The sequence below is a fragment of the Poromitra crassiceps genome (assembly GCF_964638095.1).
Source record: "Poromitra crassiceps genome assembly, chromosome: 2".
In the NCBI taxonomy this organism is placed as follows: domain Eukaryota; kingdom Metazoa; phylum Chordata; class Actinopteri; order Beryciformes; family Melamphaidae; genus Poromitra; species Poromitra crassiceps.
Genome location: NC_139624.1, coordinates 84,941,671 through 84,957,777, shown reverse-complemented (window position 1 = coordinate 84,957,777; position 16,107 = coordinate 84,941,671). Strand labels below are relative to the sequence as shown.

Below are 16,107 nucleotides of genomic sequence, written 5' to 3'. Positions count from 1 at the left end.
TGGAACGAGGACATAATTAAAAATGCCCGACTTTGTAGTGCTCATTTCATAATCAGGTAAGCTGCCTGAAACTGTAGGCTGCTCAGCCACATCGCTCGGTTAGTTAACGACCAAGTAACGTTACATAATGTCATTATTGAGTTGTGTGCATTATCAACATAACAATATATCTTTGCAAGTTACAGAATAATTCTCTACGCTATCCCCAGTTATAAAGGAATGCACGATATGTATTGCTGGCCACTAGGCTTGGCCAATTGACAGCGCCAGTGCGTATGGGTCTGTAAGACATATCCCATTAACCAACGTTAATTTCGATGCATAACATTGCTTATCACTAGGCGATAAGCTGTGGTAGTAAGCCGAGAACTGCATTTTAAAACTAAAATCTAACTGTGTGTCGCAGATGGGCACAGAGCAGTCCTGACAGCGGGGCTTTTACACAGTTCTCTGTGTCTGTCAATGCTGGGCTCACGGCTTTTTGCCTACACGATGCGCGCGCAGCTCCAATGTTGACAGCTGTATAAGGGGTCTATCACTTACTAGAGACCAACAACGTATCCGCCTGAATCGAATCCAGTGGATCTCCTCTTTGAAGAAATGCCTTCAAAGCAGAGTGTTAGGATTTCAAAGTAATTTGTACTTTTAATCAATTTAGAACAGCCTCTATGGCAGCATCTACTGTATCTTGTCTCTAGTGGTCGCCATTGTTATCAGGTCCGGTGCACTTGACAGCGGTTAGTCCCACCCATTGCGCTGTTTATTGACGCTGATTGTCTGAGTCCCCCCCCTCATTGGACCCAAAAAAATGTCAGCTGAGGAAATGGCTGTTGCGTGTCACGACGCCAGACCAGAAGCAGCCAACTCGCTGGAGTGGGTGGATTGGAAGCTCTGGAGCCAGGAAAAGTGTTTCATTTAGGTACTGTCTAACTTAGAATGTGGAATAGTGTCTAGGGGTTATGCTACCAAATTGCTTTTCCAACACTTCTAAGATCTTTGGCATACAACAGGTCAGCAGTCTGGTACTCGTGGATTTCCATGTCCATTCATCTTCCCCTGTGGCGAGCAGGTGACAGTGCCACAGTGGCAGACAAATGTGTGGGTTGCGTGCCACACAGCATGACTGCCTCCTTCCAGCTCTGGGCAGCAGATGCCCACACGTCACGTAGCTTAGCCTCAGGCCCCAACGCTCACATCATGTAAACACTCTGTTCAAATCCTTTGTGTGGTCAGTCTGCCACAGGCACGGCTTAATCACTATTTGTCACTGGGCACCCTACATTTAGAGGCACACTTGGATTGACTTAGCGATGGGATCACATTTCCCATCGGTGGAGCCGTTGACCCTAAGCATAGGTATTCACTTCAGTGGGTTAAGCAAGGACTTTGTGGCCTGCAGTTGTGTCCAGCCTAAACTCTAAAAAGCATGTACTCTAGTAGTGCAGGTTCTTACTATAAATCAGACCAGGAAAATTGTCTGAGACATTCTGGCTTTGCAGTTCACACAGTCAATCTGCTTCGCTCTCACTTCAACTTATTTAAAGATGAATCAGCCTTGGAAACATATTTTCCTCCATTCCTGCCTTTTGATAAGTTGTCCTGTGAGAACCTGTTAGTTTAGTAGGTATGCAGGTTTTCCTGTGCGCCAGGCTGGCATCAATGTCACCTTTCACAGGCTCTGGACACGGGGCAGACCAGGGGAAATGACGACCACAAAGGGCCCTTTCAGCAGGAGAGAGCCTTTCCCCCCGAGCTGACCTGAATCTCCACCTCCTCTCCCCGCCTCCCCTCTGCTTCACAGTGACTTCTCAAACACTCCGCCTTCATGCAGGCTTCACAGGGAGTGCTGACTACGTGTGCCTGGTCAGGGACTCAGACTGGCACACTGAGAACATGGGCCTCAGCGGGGGGCGTCCAGTCTCCAGAGGCTCGGGTGCTAACGGTAATGAGATTTGATGGAGAGGTGAGAGGTAAGATGAAGTTTCATATAACTGAAGCACTGATCTGAGGTTACGATTACATTTGGCTTCTAAATGGTTACATTTGGAACTATATTATCCACTGATACCGTTGGTTCTCAAGGAATAGTAGTTCTCTATCTTCCCTCAGTACTTCAGTCAGGATAATTTTGCTGCTCTGGCAAGTTGGTTCATGACAGATTATGTCATCCATATTGTCGTCAAAATGGTGGTCAGATGTGATACATGAACATGGACGCCCAATTTCTACAGGACGGCTTTTCTGTTGGCTCCCCTAGCTCCTTCCTCCTTCCATACTTTCCTCCCAAACGTTCTTTCATCGATCTTACGCCCCCACCCGCCCGTCTGTACTTGCATGTGGTTACATGTGCATGTGTGCACTCTGGTACCCAAGGTAAACTGAACTACATTTGCACTGATGTATTTCATCACAGCGAGACCCAAACACTCCCGCTCCCTGTAGCAGAGCATGTAGCCTACTCCCAAACCTGAAATCCAGCCTGCGTGGTTCTCTGTACACTGATTGTTTCTGCATGTGATGGTGTGTTCAGTGGAGAGGGACAACCTGGTCCTGACACACTTGGAAGATGAATCAATATAGCCACTCAAAAAAGCTGTCTGTAGTGGTGGAGCGATTCAAAGATCACGTCTTGGTATTGCTATCCTATTGCCAAAGGTGTGCAGGAACAAGATGTTTTTTTTTATGTTGAATTGTCGAGTATCCAACGTTTGTGGAAATCGCAGTATGACTGTTGTGATTGTGTGTTCTGAGAAATCTGTGGTGTTGTAATGAAGTAGGAATCATAAAATATGAGTGTTTCTTTTCAAAGATTTCTTTTATTAAATTTTCATCATTTGACAATAAGTTAAGCAACTTAATGGGCTGAGGTTCAATGTTCATTCACACAACTCTAAGAGAAAGTAAACACCGTAGAAATGTTTTCATATGAGCAATTGAATGCTGCAAATTAAAAAACAAACATTTCAAGTAAAACACAATATTGAACTTCATTCAAACAGAATTCATATTGAAATCTGCTGTCTTTTTATTTTTTTATTTTTTATTTTTATTTTTTTACTTGTGTGCAAAGTTATACAAAAATAGAGTTATCCTTTTTCTTTTTCACTGGGTATGTAGCAAGTGAAAAGTTAAATGAAAAGTTAAATTGTGAGCAACGAATTGAATCTTGATTGTATTAAAAGGGTAGGAAAATACCATAACTTTCAACACTAAATGTTGATTTAGAAAATGGGAATGTTCAAAAACACCAGTAATATTTAATGGAGCAAATGATGAGCTATTACAGTATAATTCGATTCAGTGACGTTTTACCTGAAACACAAATAAATACACAAGGGCCATGCGGATGCTAGCAATGCTAGCAGTCTGTAGCAATGCGAGTTAGCATAACAACGTTGAATCAATTTGGGGAACGAGTTAAAAAAAGAAAAGAAAAATTGCTAGGGACTTGGTTTTGACAATGGGAGGTTTGGATGGGAACGGGAGTGTGGCACATCTGTGTACCCTGCTAGCATAGTATGTCATCTTATTTTTAGTTGCAACCAGCAGCTCTATACAGTGTAGCTCGGTCTGGCAGTTGGTTGGTCGGTTGGTCCACAAAAGTTTCCCCATTGGAAGTTACTAGTGCAGTGCACGTTCGCTCTGCTGCTGCATAGAGCGCTGTACTCTTGCTAACTGTGACCATCAGCTTTACTATAGCTCGCTCTGTCGGCCGGCCGGTTGGCCCACAAAAATGTCCCCACCCTTTGCCTTTGGTGGCTACAGTTTTTGCCCTGGGAGGCTGACTGCCTGACTGGTCGCAGCTATTGCGAATTTGCGTTTGTTTTCTCCACTTCTCTGTGTGTATCTACACTGTGAATGACTTTTAATGTCAGTTCCCTTTCCACACTACACTCTGTTTAACAGAGAGTCTCTCAATGCAATTATCAATTGCTTTTTAACAAAAACAAAACGCTATAGCAAAAAAAAAAAACATCTGGGACACAAAAACATCACAGGACAGAACAAAATGGATCCATTGAACAAAACATTATGGGACAAAAAAAAAGACAAAGCAAAACACAAAGCCTGGTAACAAATACTAATCTATAGTTCAAGGGTCGATGAAGGACACTGCGATGTAGCGGGTGCCATTGGTGGTGGGCAGGCCTTCGTGCAGGTGGGTCAGTCGCCCCGGGTGCATGAAGGTCCAGCCTTTCCTTGGTGAATCTATAGAGCAATTATACCTGTGGAAACGACAGCCTCCGCCCTGCAGGGAAGAGAGAGGGGGGGGGGGGGGTTACAGAGTCAAGGAGTTATAGCCCTCAGAGGAGTGGGGGGTGCACAGAGTCATGGAGTTACAGTATAGCCCTCAGGCCAGCATTTGTGACAGCTCCCCTGTTGGCTCGCTGGGGAAGCACATTCTTTCTTACCTTACTTTCAAATGTTTCAAAATGTGTGGAATCCTGTATCGGCCATTAAATTAAATAATTCCTAACCTGGAAGAGGTGACTTTGACACCCACTTTTTGAAGCAACTAGGAAGGTTGTTCCATCTGACAGTACCAAAAGCAACTAGGAAGGTTGGTATATCTGACCGTAGTAAAAGCTTCAGAATGCAGAAATAAGATGAGTTTAAAGTCCCTGGAAACCAAAATCCACAAAAACGTTCCAACTATGTTATTTTAGGGTCTTATGTTAGTAATTGTGTGTCTCAGAAATTACTATACATTACTTTCAACCCAAAGCCTTAAAATCGACACTTTTCTACAAGATTCTACAAGGTACTTCCTCATTGAAAAGAGCAGTGCGCGAGGTGCCCAAATGCAAAATCTTATGACGTCATAAGCTCTATATAACCTTTGTACACGCGCAACCCGCAGTCCCGCACATTCTGCCTCCATCTCTCTTCAGAGTTCTAGTGGTCCCACACCTTTTTGCAGCTAGCTAACTACGCATTGCATCAACACAAAGGCTCTTTTAAGAACCAACATCTATCTATCTATCTATCTATCTATCTATCTATCTGTCTATCTGCGAGTTTATCGCTTCGTCGGCGGTGTGTTGGAACCTTGAGAGGGAGAGCTCTCTCCTCTGCCTGCGAGTGCACAGCGCTGCTGTGTGTGTCAGTGTGTGTGTGCGCGCGTGCAGACATATAGACAGATGACCGTCAGTCAGTACGCTATGCACGGGGCAACGCGCGAACACACACACACACACACACACACACACACACACACACACACAAACCATCTCTCTCTCTCTTTCTCTCTCTCTCGGAGGAGTCCTCCGAGAGAGAGAGAAAGAGAGAGGGAAATTTCCCTGCTGCAGACGGGACACGCCCACACAGTCCGCGGGAGAAAATACACTCTAAAAAATAATTGATTCTCATGACTTTTGCCATGACTGTCAAACCTAAATTTATATACTTTGCGACGTTCATCATCGTTCAAATTTGGCTGGTGGCTTATTAACATAGGCTCCTGTGATGTGATGAACTCAAAATGCTAAATAATAATAAAATATTTCTGGTTTCCAGGGACTTTAATGCCCGATACAGGATAAGTTTTTTTTATACAGTAAGGCAGTGGTCTTCAACCAGGGGTCCGTGACCCTAGGGGTTCCGCAGAGGTAATGCAGGGGGTCTGCGAATTTCTGTCAAAGTAGTTTGTGTAAAAAAATTAAATGTATTTTAGACAAAAAATAATATTGAGTACACCCCAAGCATTAACTCATTGAGTGCCAGCCACTTTTGGAGAACGGACGCTCCCAGTGCCAGAGTTTCAGAGCGTTTTCAGTGATTTCTCGAGGCCCACAGAATATTGTGTGATATTACTATGTAAACACCGAACACGCCCAAAGAACGATGAGAGTCTATTGTATCATCAGCAAAAAAAAGTTTATTGATATCATTTTCCGTTCTTTAGTTATCAGCCGGAGAATATAGGTTGATTTCAGCAAAAACAGACGTTTCAGACTAGAAGCTGAGATAATCAGCCTTTTGTGAAATGAAACATTTCAAGCACATCACTGACTCTGAAGCTAATATTTTCTGATGTAGTGACACCTCAAAAATAATTTCCTTCAATAAAAGAGCGAAAACAAAGGAATTTTGTTTGGCAAAATAATATTTTTTAGCTGCATCCAGCAGCGCTGGCCCCTGCTGCGCAGACCCTACACTTTCTTGCTGGTCTTGATTTACTGCTGGTGGGCATCAGATATTCTAGCTTGTGTTTGCCAACCAATCTGTCCATCGAGCCTGCTGTCTGGGTCTGTCTGGGTCGGTGTTGTATGCTGCCCTGCGTGCCCCACCCCCCTCGACTGCAAACCCCTCCTCCGTGGGTGTGTCTCTGGTGGCTCTGGTGGCTCTGTGCTGCGTTTGCTCTGCACTGAAAACCCAGCTTTTTCACAGCGTTCCGCGTGTATTTGTCACCGGCTCCCAGCGCTTCCAACTGAGAATAATAACAACTCCACAACTAATCATGTGGACGGGCTATCGCAGCGGAGACGGAGGGGCTCAATTGTGGCAGCAGATTGGCTGCTGCAGGCACAGCTAACGTTATGCTTCATGCATATCGATGCATACCGATGCGGTTTCCGTGTCCCCACGGCTGCTTCTCTGTTTTTTTCCTCACCTTTCTCTAATCTGGAGAGCACTGTCGCCACCTAATGGGTCCGTAAAATAGCTTTTACACATTCAACATCCACCATACTTTCACAGGAGATGCATCTGGCTTTGATCCACGTCCCACCGTCAAAAAACGCAATTGACGACAATCGTCGTCATTGGCACTCTACGTTACTATTTGAATTGACGACGATTGTCGTCATTGGCACTCAATGAGTTAATAGGCAATAATAAGCTACTTTTGACAAACATGATTTACAAAGCAAATCTGATGAAGCAATATGCGAAATGCGTCGTTCACTCATTCTTGCTTTTTTAATGTCATCTATTGCTAGTTGCATACATCTAGTGATGCACTTGGACACGTCCTCAGTGATAGTACCTGGGGTCATCGGGTGTTTCGGGTCTTTCAACTTTTCAACTGTTTTAATGTAATCTAAAGAAGTGATATCCTGGTATCCTGGCTGAATTATAAATGTTACTATAGGCCACATTTAAAATGCAACACAATTTTATTTTAAATCGTAGGGGGTCCCTGCTCTGTTTCTCTATCAACCAAGATGTCATTGAAGACCCCTGCATTAAGGTAGCCATCGGCGAGCTGAGAATTGCGCACGAGGGCTAGGAGAGTTTAACCTGACTCTGCCAGACGGGGTGGTATTGTGTTCTGGCTGTGTCAGGTTAAGGAGAGTTACCATGTTGTATAAAAAGGTGAGGGGTCCCTATCTCAGTAGATGAGATGAGGACGATTCGGGAGAGACGACTTTAGGGGTGAAAAGTAGATCGGATTTGATGACAGAAGTAGTGAAAGTACCTGAAAGTCTGTGTCTTTGTTATTGAGGGCGATGTTGATGGTGAAGGTGGAGGAGTCATGATGGGGCCTCAAGTAGGATTGCCTCCCAGGCGTGTATTTCACCACAAAGTTCATTAGAGCGTAACCCTGCCATGAAGGGGAAGACACACAGTCCATCATCTTACTGTCAGTAACAAGTGAAAGATATACTGACATGAAGGAAAAGACACACAGTCCATCATCTTACTGTCAGTAACAAGTTGAAGGTATACTGACTCCGTGTATCTTTCAACAAATTACTCAATATATCAACCGCTGTTAGAAAGATCCAGTTTCTTCAAAGAATGTGACATACATGTAAAAGCAGGTCCCATGCAAAGAATGAAGAACTAACTTTTTCTCCTGTTTAAGCTTTTGGGCAAATAGAGGTGGGGGTTGGCTAACCTTAGTGTAGTAGTCAGAGAAGACTTTTAAATAGAGGTGGGGGTTGGCTAACCTTAGTGTAGTAGTCAGAGAAGACTTATCTTGCTAACCTTAGTGTAGCAGCCAGAGAAGACTTTTAAATAGAGGTGGGGGTTGGCTAACCTCAGTGTAGTAGTCAGAGAAGACTTATCTTGCTAACCTTAGTGTACTGTAGCAGCCAGAGAAGACTTTTAAATAGAGGTGGGGGTTGGCTAACCTTAGTGTTAGTAGTCAGAGAAGACTTATCTTGCTAACCTTAGTGTAGTAGTAGCCAGAGAAGACTTTTAAATAGAGGTGGGGGTTGGCTAACCTTAGTGTTAGTAGTCAGAGAAGACTTATCTTGCTAACCTTAGTGTAGTAGTAGCCAGAGAAGACTTTTAAATAGAGGTGGGGGTTGGCTAACCTTAGTGTAGTAGTAGCCAGAGAAGACTTTTAAATAGAGGTGGGGGTTGGCTGTAGTAGCCAGAGAAGACTTTTAAATAGAGGTGGGGGTTGGCTAACCTTAGTGTAGTAGCCAGAGAAGACCTATCTGGATAACCTTAAAGGAGAATTTCGTTTTTTTACACCACGGTCCTCATTTCCAGGTTAAAATATGTTGTTTTACTCACCGAAATAGTTTGGCTTCATTCGGATGCCCACGGAAGATTTTGAGCTCCGAGTAGTCTCCTCAAACAGGCTATAATGAGAGCCTGCGGCCAGCGTGGGGCATGCTGGACGGGAGTGCACGCGCTCTCTAAATGACACTTTTTCTGTCAGATCACGGTTCATTATGGTTGTAAATATAATTATTTAGCTAATAGCTAGAAGCTAAGCTAACAACAACACAGCAGTCAGCGTTGATCTGCCCCGGATGGGGTTACAGTGCGTATCTTCCCCCTTCTGTGGTTTCTCTGAAGAAGGTTTCACAGAGGGGGAAGATGGGCACTGTAACCCCATCCGGGGCAGATCAACGCTGACTGCTGTGTTGTTGTTAGCTTAGCTTCTAGCTATTAGCTAAATAATTATATTTACAACCATAATGAACCGTGATCTGACAGAAAAAGTGTAATTTAGAGAGCGCGTGCACTCCCGTCCAGCATGCCCCACGCTGGCCGCAGGCTCTCGTTATAGCCTGTTTGAGGAGACTACTCGGAGCTCAAAATCTTCCGTGGGCATCCGAATGAAGCCAAACTATTTCGGTGAGTAAAACATCATATTTTAACCTGGAAATGAGGACCGTGGTGTAAAAAAACGAAATTCTCCTTTAAGTGGCTTTTCAACATGAAGTCTGGATCATCTCTGGCTAGCCAGAGCAGGATATTTTCCGGTTTTACCTTTTTAAACATGAGGGATCTTTGTTTAGAAACAGCTGAAAATGGTCAGTATTCTCTCTGCCAGTGGGCGGGGGGAGGGGGTGCGGGAGCATGCACATTATTCCCTACAAGGCAAATAGTTGTCGTGTCGTGTGAGTCTAACCAAACTCCATTCAAAAACATGGCGTTTTAACGGAGTCCATTCCGACCACGAGGGGTGGCAATGTGCCAAAAATGAGCGCTTCCGCCTTTGTTAGGCTACATAAAGCCGCCCAGACAAAATAGTGGTCGGACCGTCGTCAATCACTGTGGGTGATTTATTTTACAAGTGGCATTCAAGTCATATCTGACTAGTTTTCAATGTATTTCTCCCCACAAAAGTTAGGCTTTTTCTGACATGGGAGCAAGCAAGCAGCGCAGCAGTAAGCGTCCAACCTGATGCACCGGACCTGCCTGCCTGCATAGCTGAAGCGCGTTGGGATCCCTCTACCAAACAATGCAAGCCGTTTTTGCAGCACTTGAGGAAACCGTGAGTTTGCTCGTTTAATTCGTTGATATAAGCGATTGCCCGAATGATTCATTAATTAATAAACTACGTGAACGTGAAGTTCCACCACCTGCCCACATAACAGCTAGCCTACATGATCAGGATCATGAGCTGCCAGAGTTAAACAGCTGCTGCTTTTGCGCTAATCCGGATCCTACACCGGCAACCGAGATGAATATGATACGGACTCGTGGGAGTGCGCGTAGGCCGGCTAATTGTTGTTTAACATGCAGGCCAACCGGCTAGGAGCAGGTTATAATACGGATTCCACTGCATGTTAAGAAGTGGCTTTAGTGTAGTAGCCAGAGAAGACTTATCTTGCTAACCTTAGTGTAGCAGCCAGAGAAGACTTTTAAATAGAGGTGGGGGTTGGCTAACCTTAGTGTTAGTAGCCAGAGAAGACTTTTAAATAGAGGTGGGGGTTGGCTAACCTTAGTGTAGTAGCCAGAGAAGACTTTTAAATATAGGTGGGGGTTGGCTAACCTTAGTATAGCAGCCAGAGAAGACTTTTAAATAGAGGTGGGGGTTGGCTAACCTTAGTGTAGTAGCCAGAGAAGACTTTTAAATATAGGTGGGGGTTGGCTAACCTTAGTATAGCAGCCAGAGAAGACTTTTAAATAGAGGTGGGGGTTGGCTAACCTTAGTGTAGTAGCCAGAGAAGACTTTTAAATAGAGGTGGGGGTTGGCTAACCTTAGTGTAGCAGCCAGAGAAGACTTTTAAATAGAGGTGGGGGTTGGCTAACCTTAGTGTAGTAGTCAGAGAAGACTTTTAAATATAGGTGGGGGTTGGCTAACCTTAGTGTAGCAGCCAGAGAAGACTTTTAAATAGAGGTGGGGGTTGGCTAACCTTAGTGTAGTAGCCAGAGAAGACTTTTAAATAGAGGTGGGGGTTGGCTAACCTTAGTGTAGCAGCCAGAGAAGACTTTTAAATAGAGGTGGGGGTTGGCTAACCTTAGTGTAGTAGCCAGAGAATACTTTTAAATAGAGGTGGGGGTTGGCTAACCTTAGTATAGCAGCCAGAGAAGACTTTTAAATAGAGGTGGGGGTTGGCTAACCTTAGTGTAGCAGCCAGAGAAGACTTTTAAATAGAGGTGGGGGTTGGCTAACCTTAGTGTAGTAGCCAGAGAAGACTTTTAAATAGAGGTGGGGGTTGGCTAACCTTAGTATAGCAGCCAGAGAAGACTTTTAAATAGAGGTGGGGGTTGGCTAACCTTAGTGTAGTAGCCAGAGAAGACTTTTAAATAGAGGTGGGGGTTGGCTAACCTTAGTGTAGTAGCCAGAGAAGACTTTTAAATAGAGGTGGGGGTTGGCTAACCTTAGTGTAGTAGCCAGAGAAGACTTTTAAATAGAGGTGGGGGTTGGCTAACCTTAGTGTAGTAGCCAGAGAAGACTTTTAAAGTGACGGGAGATATGAACTCTCGGATGAAGTGTAGCCACTCCTTATCGAAGCCTATTTGCTTCATGTGGATGTCGTCCGTAGGCACCGTCTCGTACCCGCCAGAGATCCGCTTGTCCTGAGAAACACAACAGGAGACAAAGTCAAGTGCACTCAGTGCAGTGTGATGAACTATGGAACAAATGAGCCATATCCTCTATGTGTGCCACCACACGTTTCAGAGATTGTGTGTGTGTGTGTGTGTGCGTGTGCGTGTGTGTGCGTGTGCATGTGTGCGCGCGCGTGCGTGTTTAAAACCGCAGGGTGTACTGTTGTCTGCCTGCATGAGGATTAACAGCCTGTCCGGGCACGAGTTAGTGAACGTCTCTGTATGAGAGTTTAGTCTCCAGGGCTAACTTTTAGACAGATTAATTACCAATTTACAACTACATAAAACAGGCCACATCAATTAGGAAAAAATCATAACCCTTTAATCTCATATTTAAATAGCAGACCCTGGAATGATGGGTAATAAAATTAAGTATATGTGTACACATGTATAGCATGTGTGTGTGTGTGTGAGAGAGAGAGAGACAGAGAGAGAGAGAGAGAGAGATTGTGTGATAGTTATAGGGGAATACCAGTGTAATTTTTTAGCCCATTTACTACTGCCTACTGTATGTGTAGTTTACATTTCATCCAATCATATTGCAATGCATGCAATATGTAATTTGAGCTTTCAACATTTAGCCTACTCGTTTGGTTATTTTTAGAAAAACTAACTTTACGGTTTCAACCTGCACCATGCTCTTTAACTGTTCAAAGCGGCACATCAGAGAACAAAGTACACGTGTGCTTGTTAGTATGTGGAGTTGTTTCTGCCAGTGTTCTGCTCAGTGAGCCGGGGTTAACAGCACTGACCTCATGTTTGCCTCCAGACCATGACCCGTAGTGCTCCATCTCCTCTACCAGCTCATCACAGAACTTTTCTGAGAAGACTGGGAACCAGAACACATCTGGACAAGGCTGCAACACACCCACAGACAGAAACACCCACAGACACACACGCGCACGCACACACACACACACACACACACACACACACACACACACACACACACACACACACACACACACACACACACACACAGAGTGACGTCTGAGAATAGACTGGATCACACCTTCACCCTAAGCTGTAGTTACTGTACTGTAATGCAATATCCAGATCTTTTACAACAGATTCCCAGATGGCATCTAACTTGCGTCATTATACATGTTTTCTCACTCACTCTCAATCTGTCTGGTATTCTCTCTCAACACACACACACACACACACACACACACACACACACACACACACACACACACACACACACACACACACACACACACACACACACACACACACACACACACACACACACCTGCTCCATGTAGTTCTCAGTGAAGATGCGTGTGTAGTTTGGGTCGATGTACTTCTCCTTCCAGTCCTGTGATGAAAGAATGTGGGATTAGTGGCCATTTTTTGGACTGTTTGTTGACCTGCATACCACAGAGATAATCCCTTCTCCCACTGGGCGCGTCCCAGCATGCCAAATACAGGAGTCAATCACAGGGCCTTATCAGTCGCCACTTCACAACCAAGAAGTCTATTGTGGCTAAAGGGACATTCTGCCGATTTTCAATGCTGATTTATTTTGCACATAATCTGACACATATCTGTGAAGTTGGGGACCAGAGTTCACAACTTCTATCTAAAAATGGAGCTAGGGCTCTGTCTGTTTGTCTGTCCCACTAATGACATCATCAGTGATGTCATAAATTCTCTCTCTCTCTCTCTCTCTCTCACTCACACACACACACACACACACACACACACACACGAAAGAGACTGACACACACACACACAGTCCCACTGATGACGTCACTGAAGATGTGATCAGTGATGTCATCAGTGATGATGTCATCAGTGATGTCATCAGTCTGAGGCTCACGAGAGAGACTGAGGGAGAGAGAGGAGAGAGAGACTGAGGGAGAGGGGGAGAGAGACTGAGGGAGAGAGAGGAGAGAGGGGGAGAGAGATGGAGACATTGCGCACACGTGCCAATAGGGCAGGCAAGGCCACGCAGCAGCTGAGCTGCTTATGCGAGCTGCAGGGCCAACCTCGATGAGCTGCAGGACAGGCTCGCGCAGCGGGCAAGCCTAGGAATCGAGCGTGCATAGCGCGCGAGATGCCTAGTAACTCAACTCAAATCAACTGTCAATCAACTCTCAAATCAACTCTCAATTGTCAGTCTGCCAAACTAAATGGATAACTGCAAAACTGTTTACAGTTTTCTGATATACAACTGTTTTTCTAATCATACTAGAACGACCGCAACGTGGACTTATGCCTCCGCCATTAGTTCATTCTGGAGTCCAAATCGCCATTTGAGGCAAATTGGAAGAGATTCCGTCAAGGCGCTCCTGTGATGTTGCGTTACAGAGCTTGGAAATTGGGTGTGTGAGAGGTCACAGTGACCTTGAACTTTGACCACCAAAATGTAATCAGTTCATCCTTGAGTCCAAGTCGATGTTTGAGACAAGTTTGATTAAATTCCGTCAAGGCATTCCTGAGATATCGCGTTAACAAGCTTGAAAATGGCGTTGGAGAGCTCACCTTGACCTTTGACCACCAAAATCTAATCAGTTCATCCTTGACTCCAAGTCGATGTTTGAGACAAGTTTGATTAAATTCCGTCAAGGCATTCCTGAGATATCGCATTAACAAGCTTGAAAATGGCGTTCGAGAGGTCACAGTGACCTTGACCTTTGACCACCAAAATCTAATCAGATCATCCTTGAGTCTAAGTCGATGTTTGAGGCAAATTTGATGAAATTCCGTCCAGGCGTTCCTCAGATATCGCGTTAACAAGCTTGAAAATGGCGTTCGAGAGGTCAAAGTGACCTTGACCTTTGACCTTTGACCACCAAAATCTAATCAGATCATCCTTGAGTCTAAGTCGATGTTTGAGGCAAATTTGATGAAAGTCCGTCCAGGCGTTCCTCAGATATCGCGTTAACAAGCTTGAAAATGGCGTTCGAGAGGTCACAGTGACCTTGACCTTTGACCTTTGACCACCAAAATCTAATCAGATCATCCTTGAGTCTAAGTCGATGTTTGAGGCAAATTTGATGAAATTCCGTACAGGTGTTCCTCAGATATCGCGTTAACAAGCTTGAAAATGGCGTTCGAGAGGTCACAGTGACCTTGACCTTTGACCTTTGACCACCAAAATCTAATCAGATCATCCTTGAGTCTAAGTCGATGTTTGAGGCAAATTTGATGAAATTCCGTCCAGGCGTTCCTCAGATATCGCGTTAACAAACATCGTACGGACGGACGGACAGCCGTACGTACGTACGGACGGACAACCCGGATCCATAATGCCTCCGGCCTGGCTATCGCCGGCGGAGGCATAATAAAGCTGGTTGAAATTCTGCGGAGAGTTCTGCAAAATGTGTGTTTTTTTGTTTGTTTGTAGAGGGCAATATAAAGGAGAATGAGAGATCATAATGACTTACCACAGGGTTTTCAAAGATCTGCCACAAGTCACTGTTATAATGGGACATGTTATAATTGGCTGTTGAAATTAGCCTCCCAAATTCGTGACGGTTTGTTATGTACATGAAGACTCCCTGAAGCAAAGAAGAAAGTTCAGTCAGTTCCAGAACAAAAGTTACAGAGTCTAAATCTCTGTAATGTCTCACAGGCAAGATTTACAATAGATTTATATCTATAATGCAAAATGCATGTATATCTACATAACAATATTGCAGCACTTAGGTTATTATTATGGCAATTTCTTATTTAAACGTCCGTCAACAGTTATCACTGACACATTAAATTGGCAAATCTGTTACTGACAGCAAAATACTAAAAAGGTTCATTTGCTCAGTATTGTAAAAAAAAAAGTGATTTAAGTGTGTTTTAGCACACTGAAATCCATTGGGTTTGATTTGTAGATAGAACCAACAGAGCCTCAAATCCCAGATAAATAATCTAAGATTATTTATGGGTGGCAGGGAGGGGGGAGTGAGGGGAGTGATGGTGGGAGGGGGAGGGGAAGGTTGGGGTGAGAGGAGGTGGAGGACAGGGATAGAGGAGTGCTGGGCAGCTTGGGACAGAGCAAATCCAGGAATTATATTCCCTCTACAGTTAAGCGGGGGGGGGGGGGGGGGGGCGTGTTTGGGTGTGAGGGAGGATATGGACTCACTATCAGACTAGGCTTTCTAGAAGACAAATATGGTAATGCAGTCTGTGATACATTTCCCACCTTAATTCATGAAATCATCCTGTGAATAATCACGAACATGTGATTTTAGACCAGATGGAATAGATGGGTGGGAGGAACTATTGTTGGAGCCTAGTCTGAGATCAGTGAGTGTGTTTGGAGGTGGGGAAGCAGCATGTTTGGGTGTGAGGGAGGATTTGGACTCACTATCAGACTAGGCTTTCTAGAAGACAAATATGGTAATGCAGTCTGTGATACATTTCCCACCTTAATTCATGAAATCATCCTGTGAATAATCACGAACATGTGATTTTAGACCAGATGGAATAGATGGGTGGGAGGAACTATTGTTGGAGCCTAGTCTGAGATCAGTGAGTGTGTTTGGAGGTGGGGAAGCAGCTGGTTACGTGTGTTTGCTGTGAGGTTTGGCTCTTGGGGGGAAAGCATCAGGACAGGGGGACTTGCGTATGGACTGTACAGTATCTCTCTACTTTTCTTCCTCCTCCTTGATCTCCTTTTGGAAGGGATTTAAACGTCAGGATAAAAACCGGTGCTTCCTCTCTATAGCTTTGGGAAAAAAAGAGTCTACTCTTGAACCTCAACTCATCACAAGTAACAGGTCAACATCGATTTCCAAAGGGTTGCCAGACTTCCTGATTTCTTCTATGAAGACATAGACAGCACTTCCATATAGACGTTTTTGATTTATATACTGTATTTGACTGCCCCGTTTGAAATAATATTCAAATCAATTAATT

General features: G+C 44.4%; 1 protein-coding gene across 3 annotated transcripts in view; it reads right to left on the bottom strand.

Moving 5' to 3' along the window:
* Window positions 1–2,802: 2,802 nt before the first annotated feature.
* The window catches only part of plod2 (procollagen-lysine, 2-oxoglutarate 5-dioxygenase 2), a 57,584-nt gene continuing 44,279 nt past the window's right edge, over window positions 2,803–16,107 (bottom strand). For 2 of the 3 annotated variants that reach the window (XM_083632181.1, XM_083632182.1), the window contains 6 exons: window positions 14,640–14,753; window positions 12,500–12,565; window positions 11,997–12,101; window positions 11,068–11,214; window positions 7,421–7,546; window positions 2,803–4,249 (listed from right to left, as the gene is read on the bottom strand). In XM_083632181.1, the coding sequence (XP_083488307.1) occupies window positions 4,094–4,249; window positions 7,421–7,546; window positions 11,068–11,214; window positions 11,997–12,101; window positions 12,500–12,565; window positions 14,640–14,753 (714 nt within the window). In that variant the 3' untranslated portion in view covers window positions 2,803–4,093. The remainder of the gene's footprint in view (window positions 4,250–7,420; window positions 7,547–11,067; window positions 11,215–11,996; window positions 12,102–12,499; window positions 12,566–14,639; window positions 14,754–16,107) is intronic. The other variant, XM_083632183.1, reaches the window with a different exon arrangement.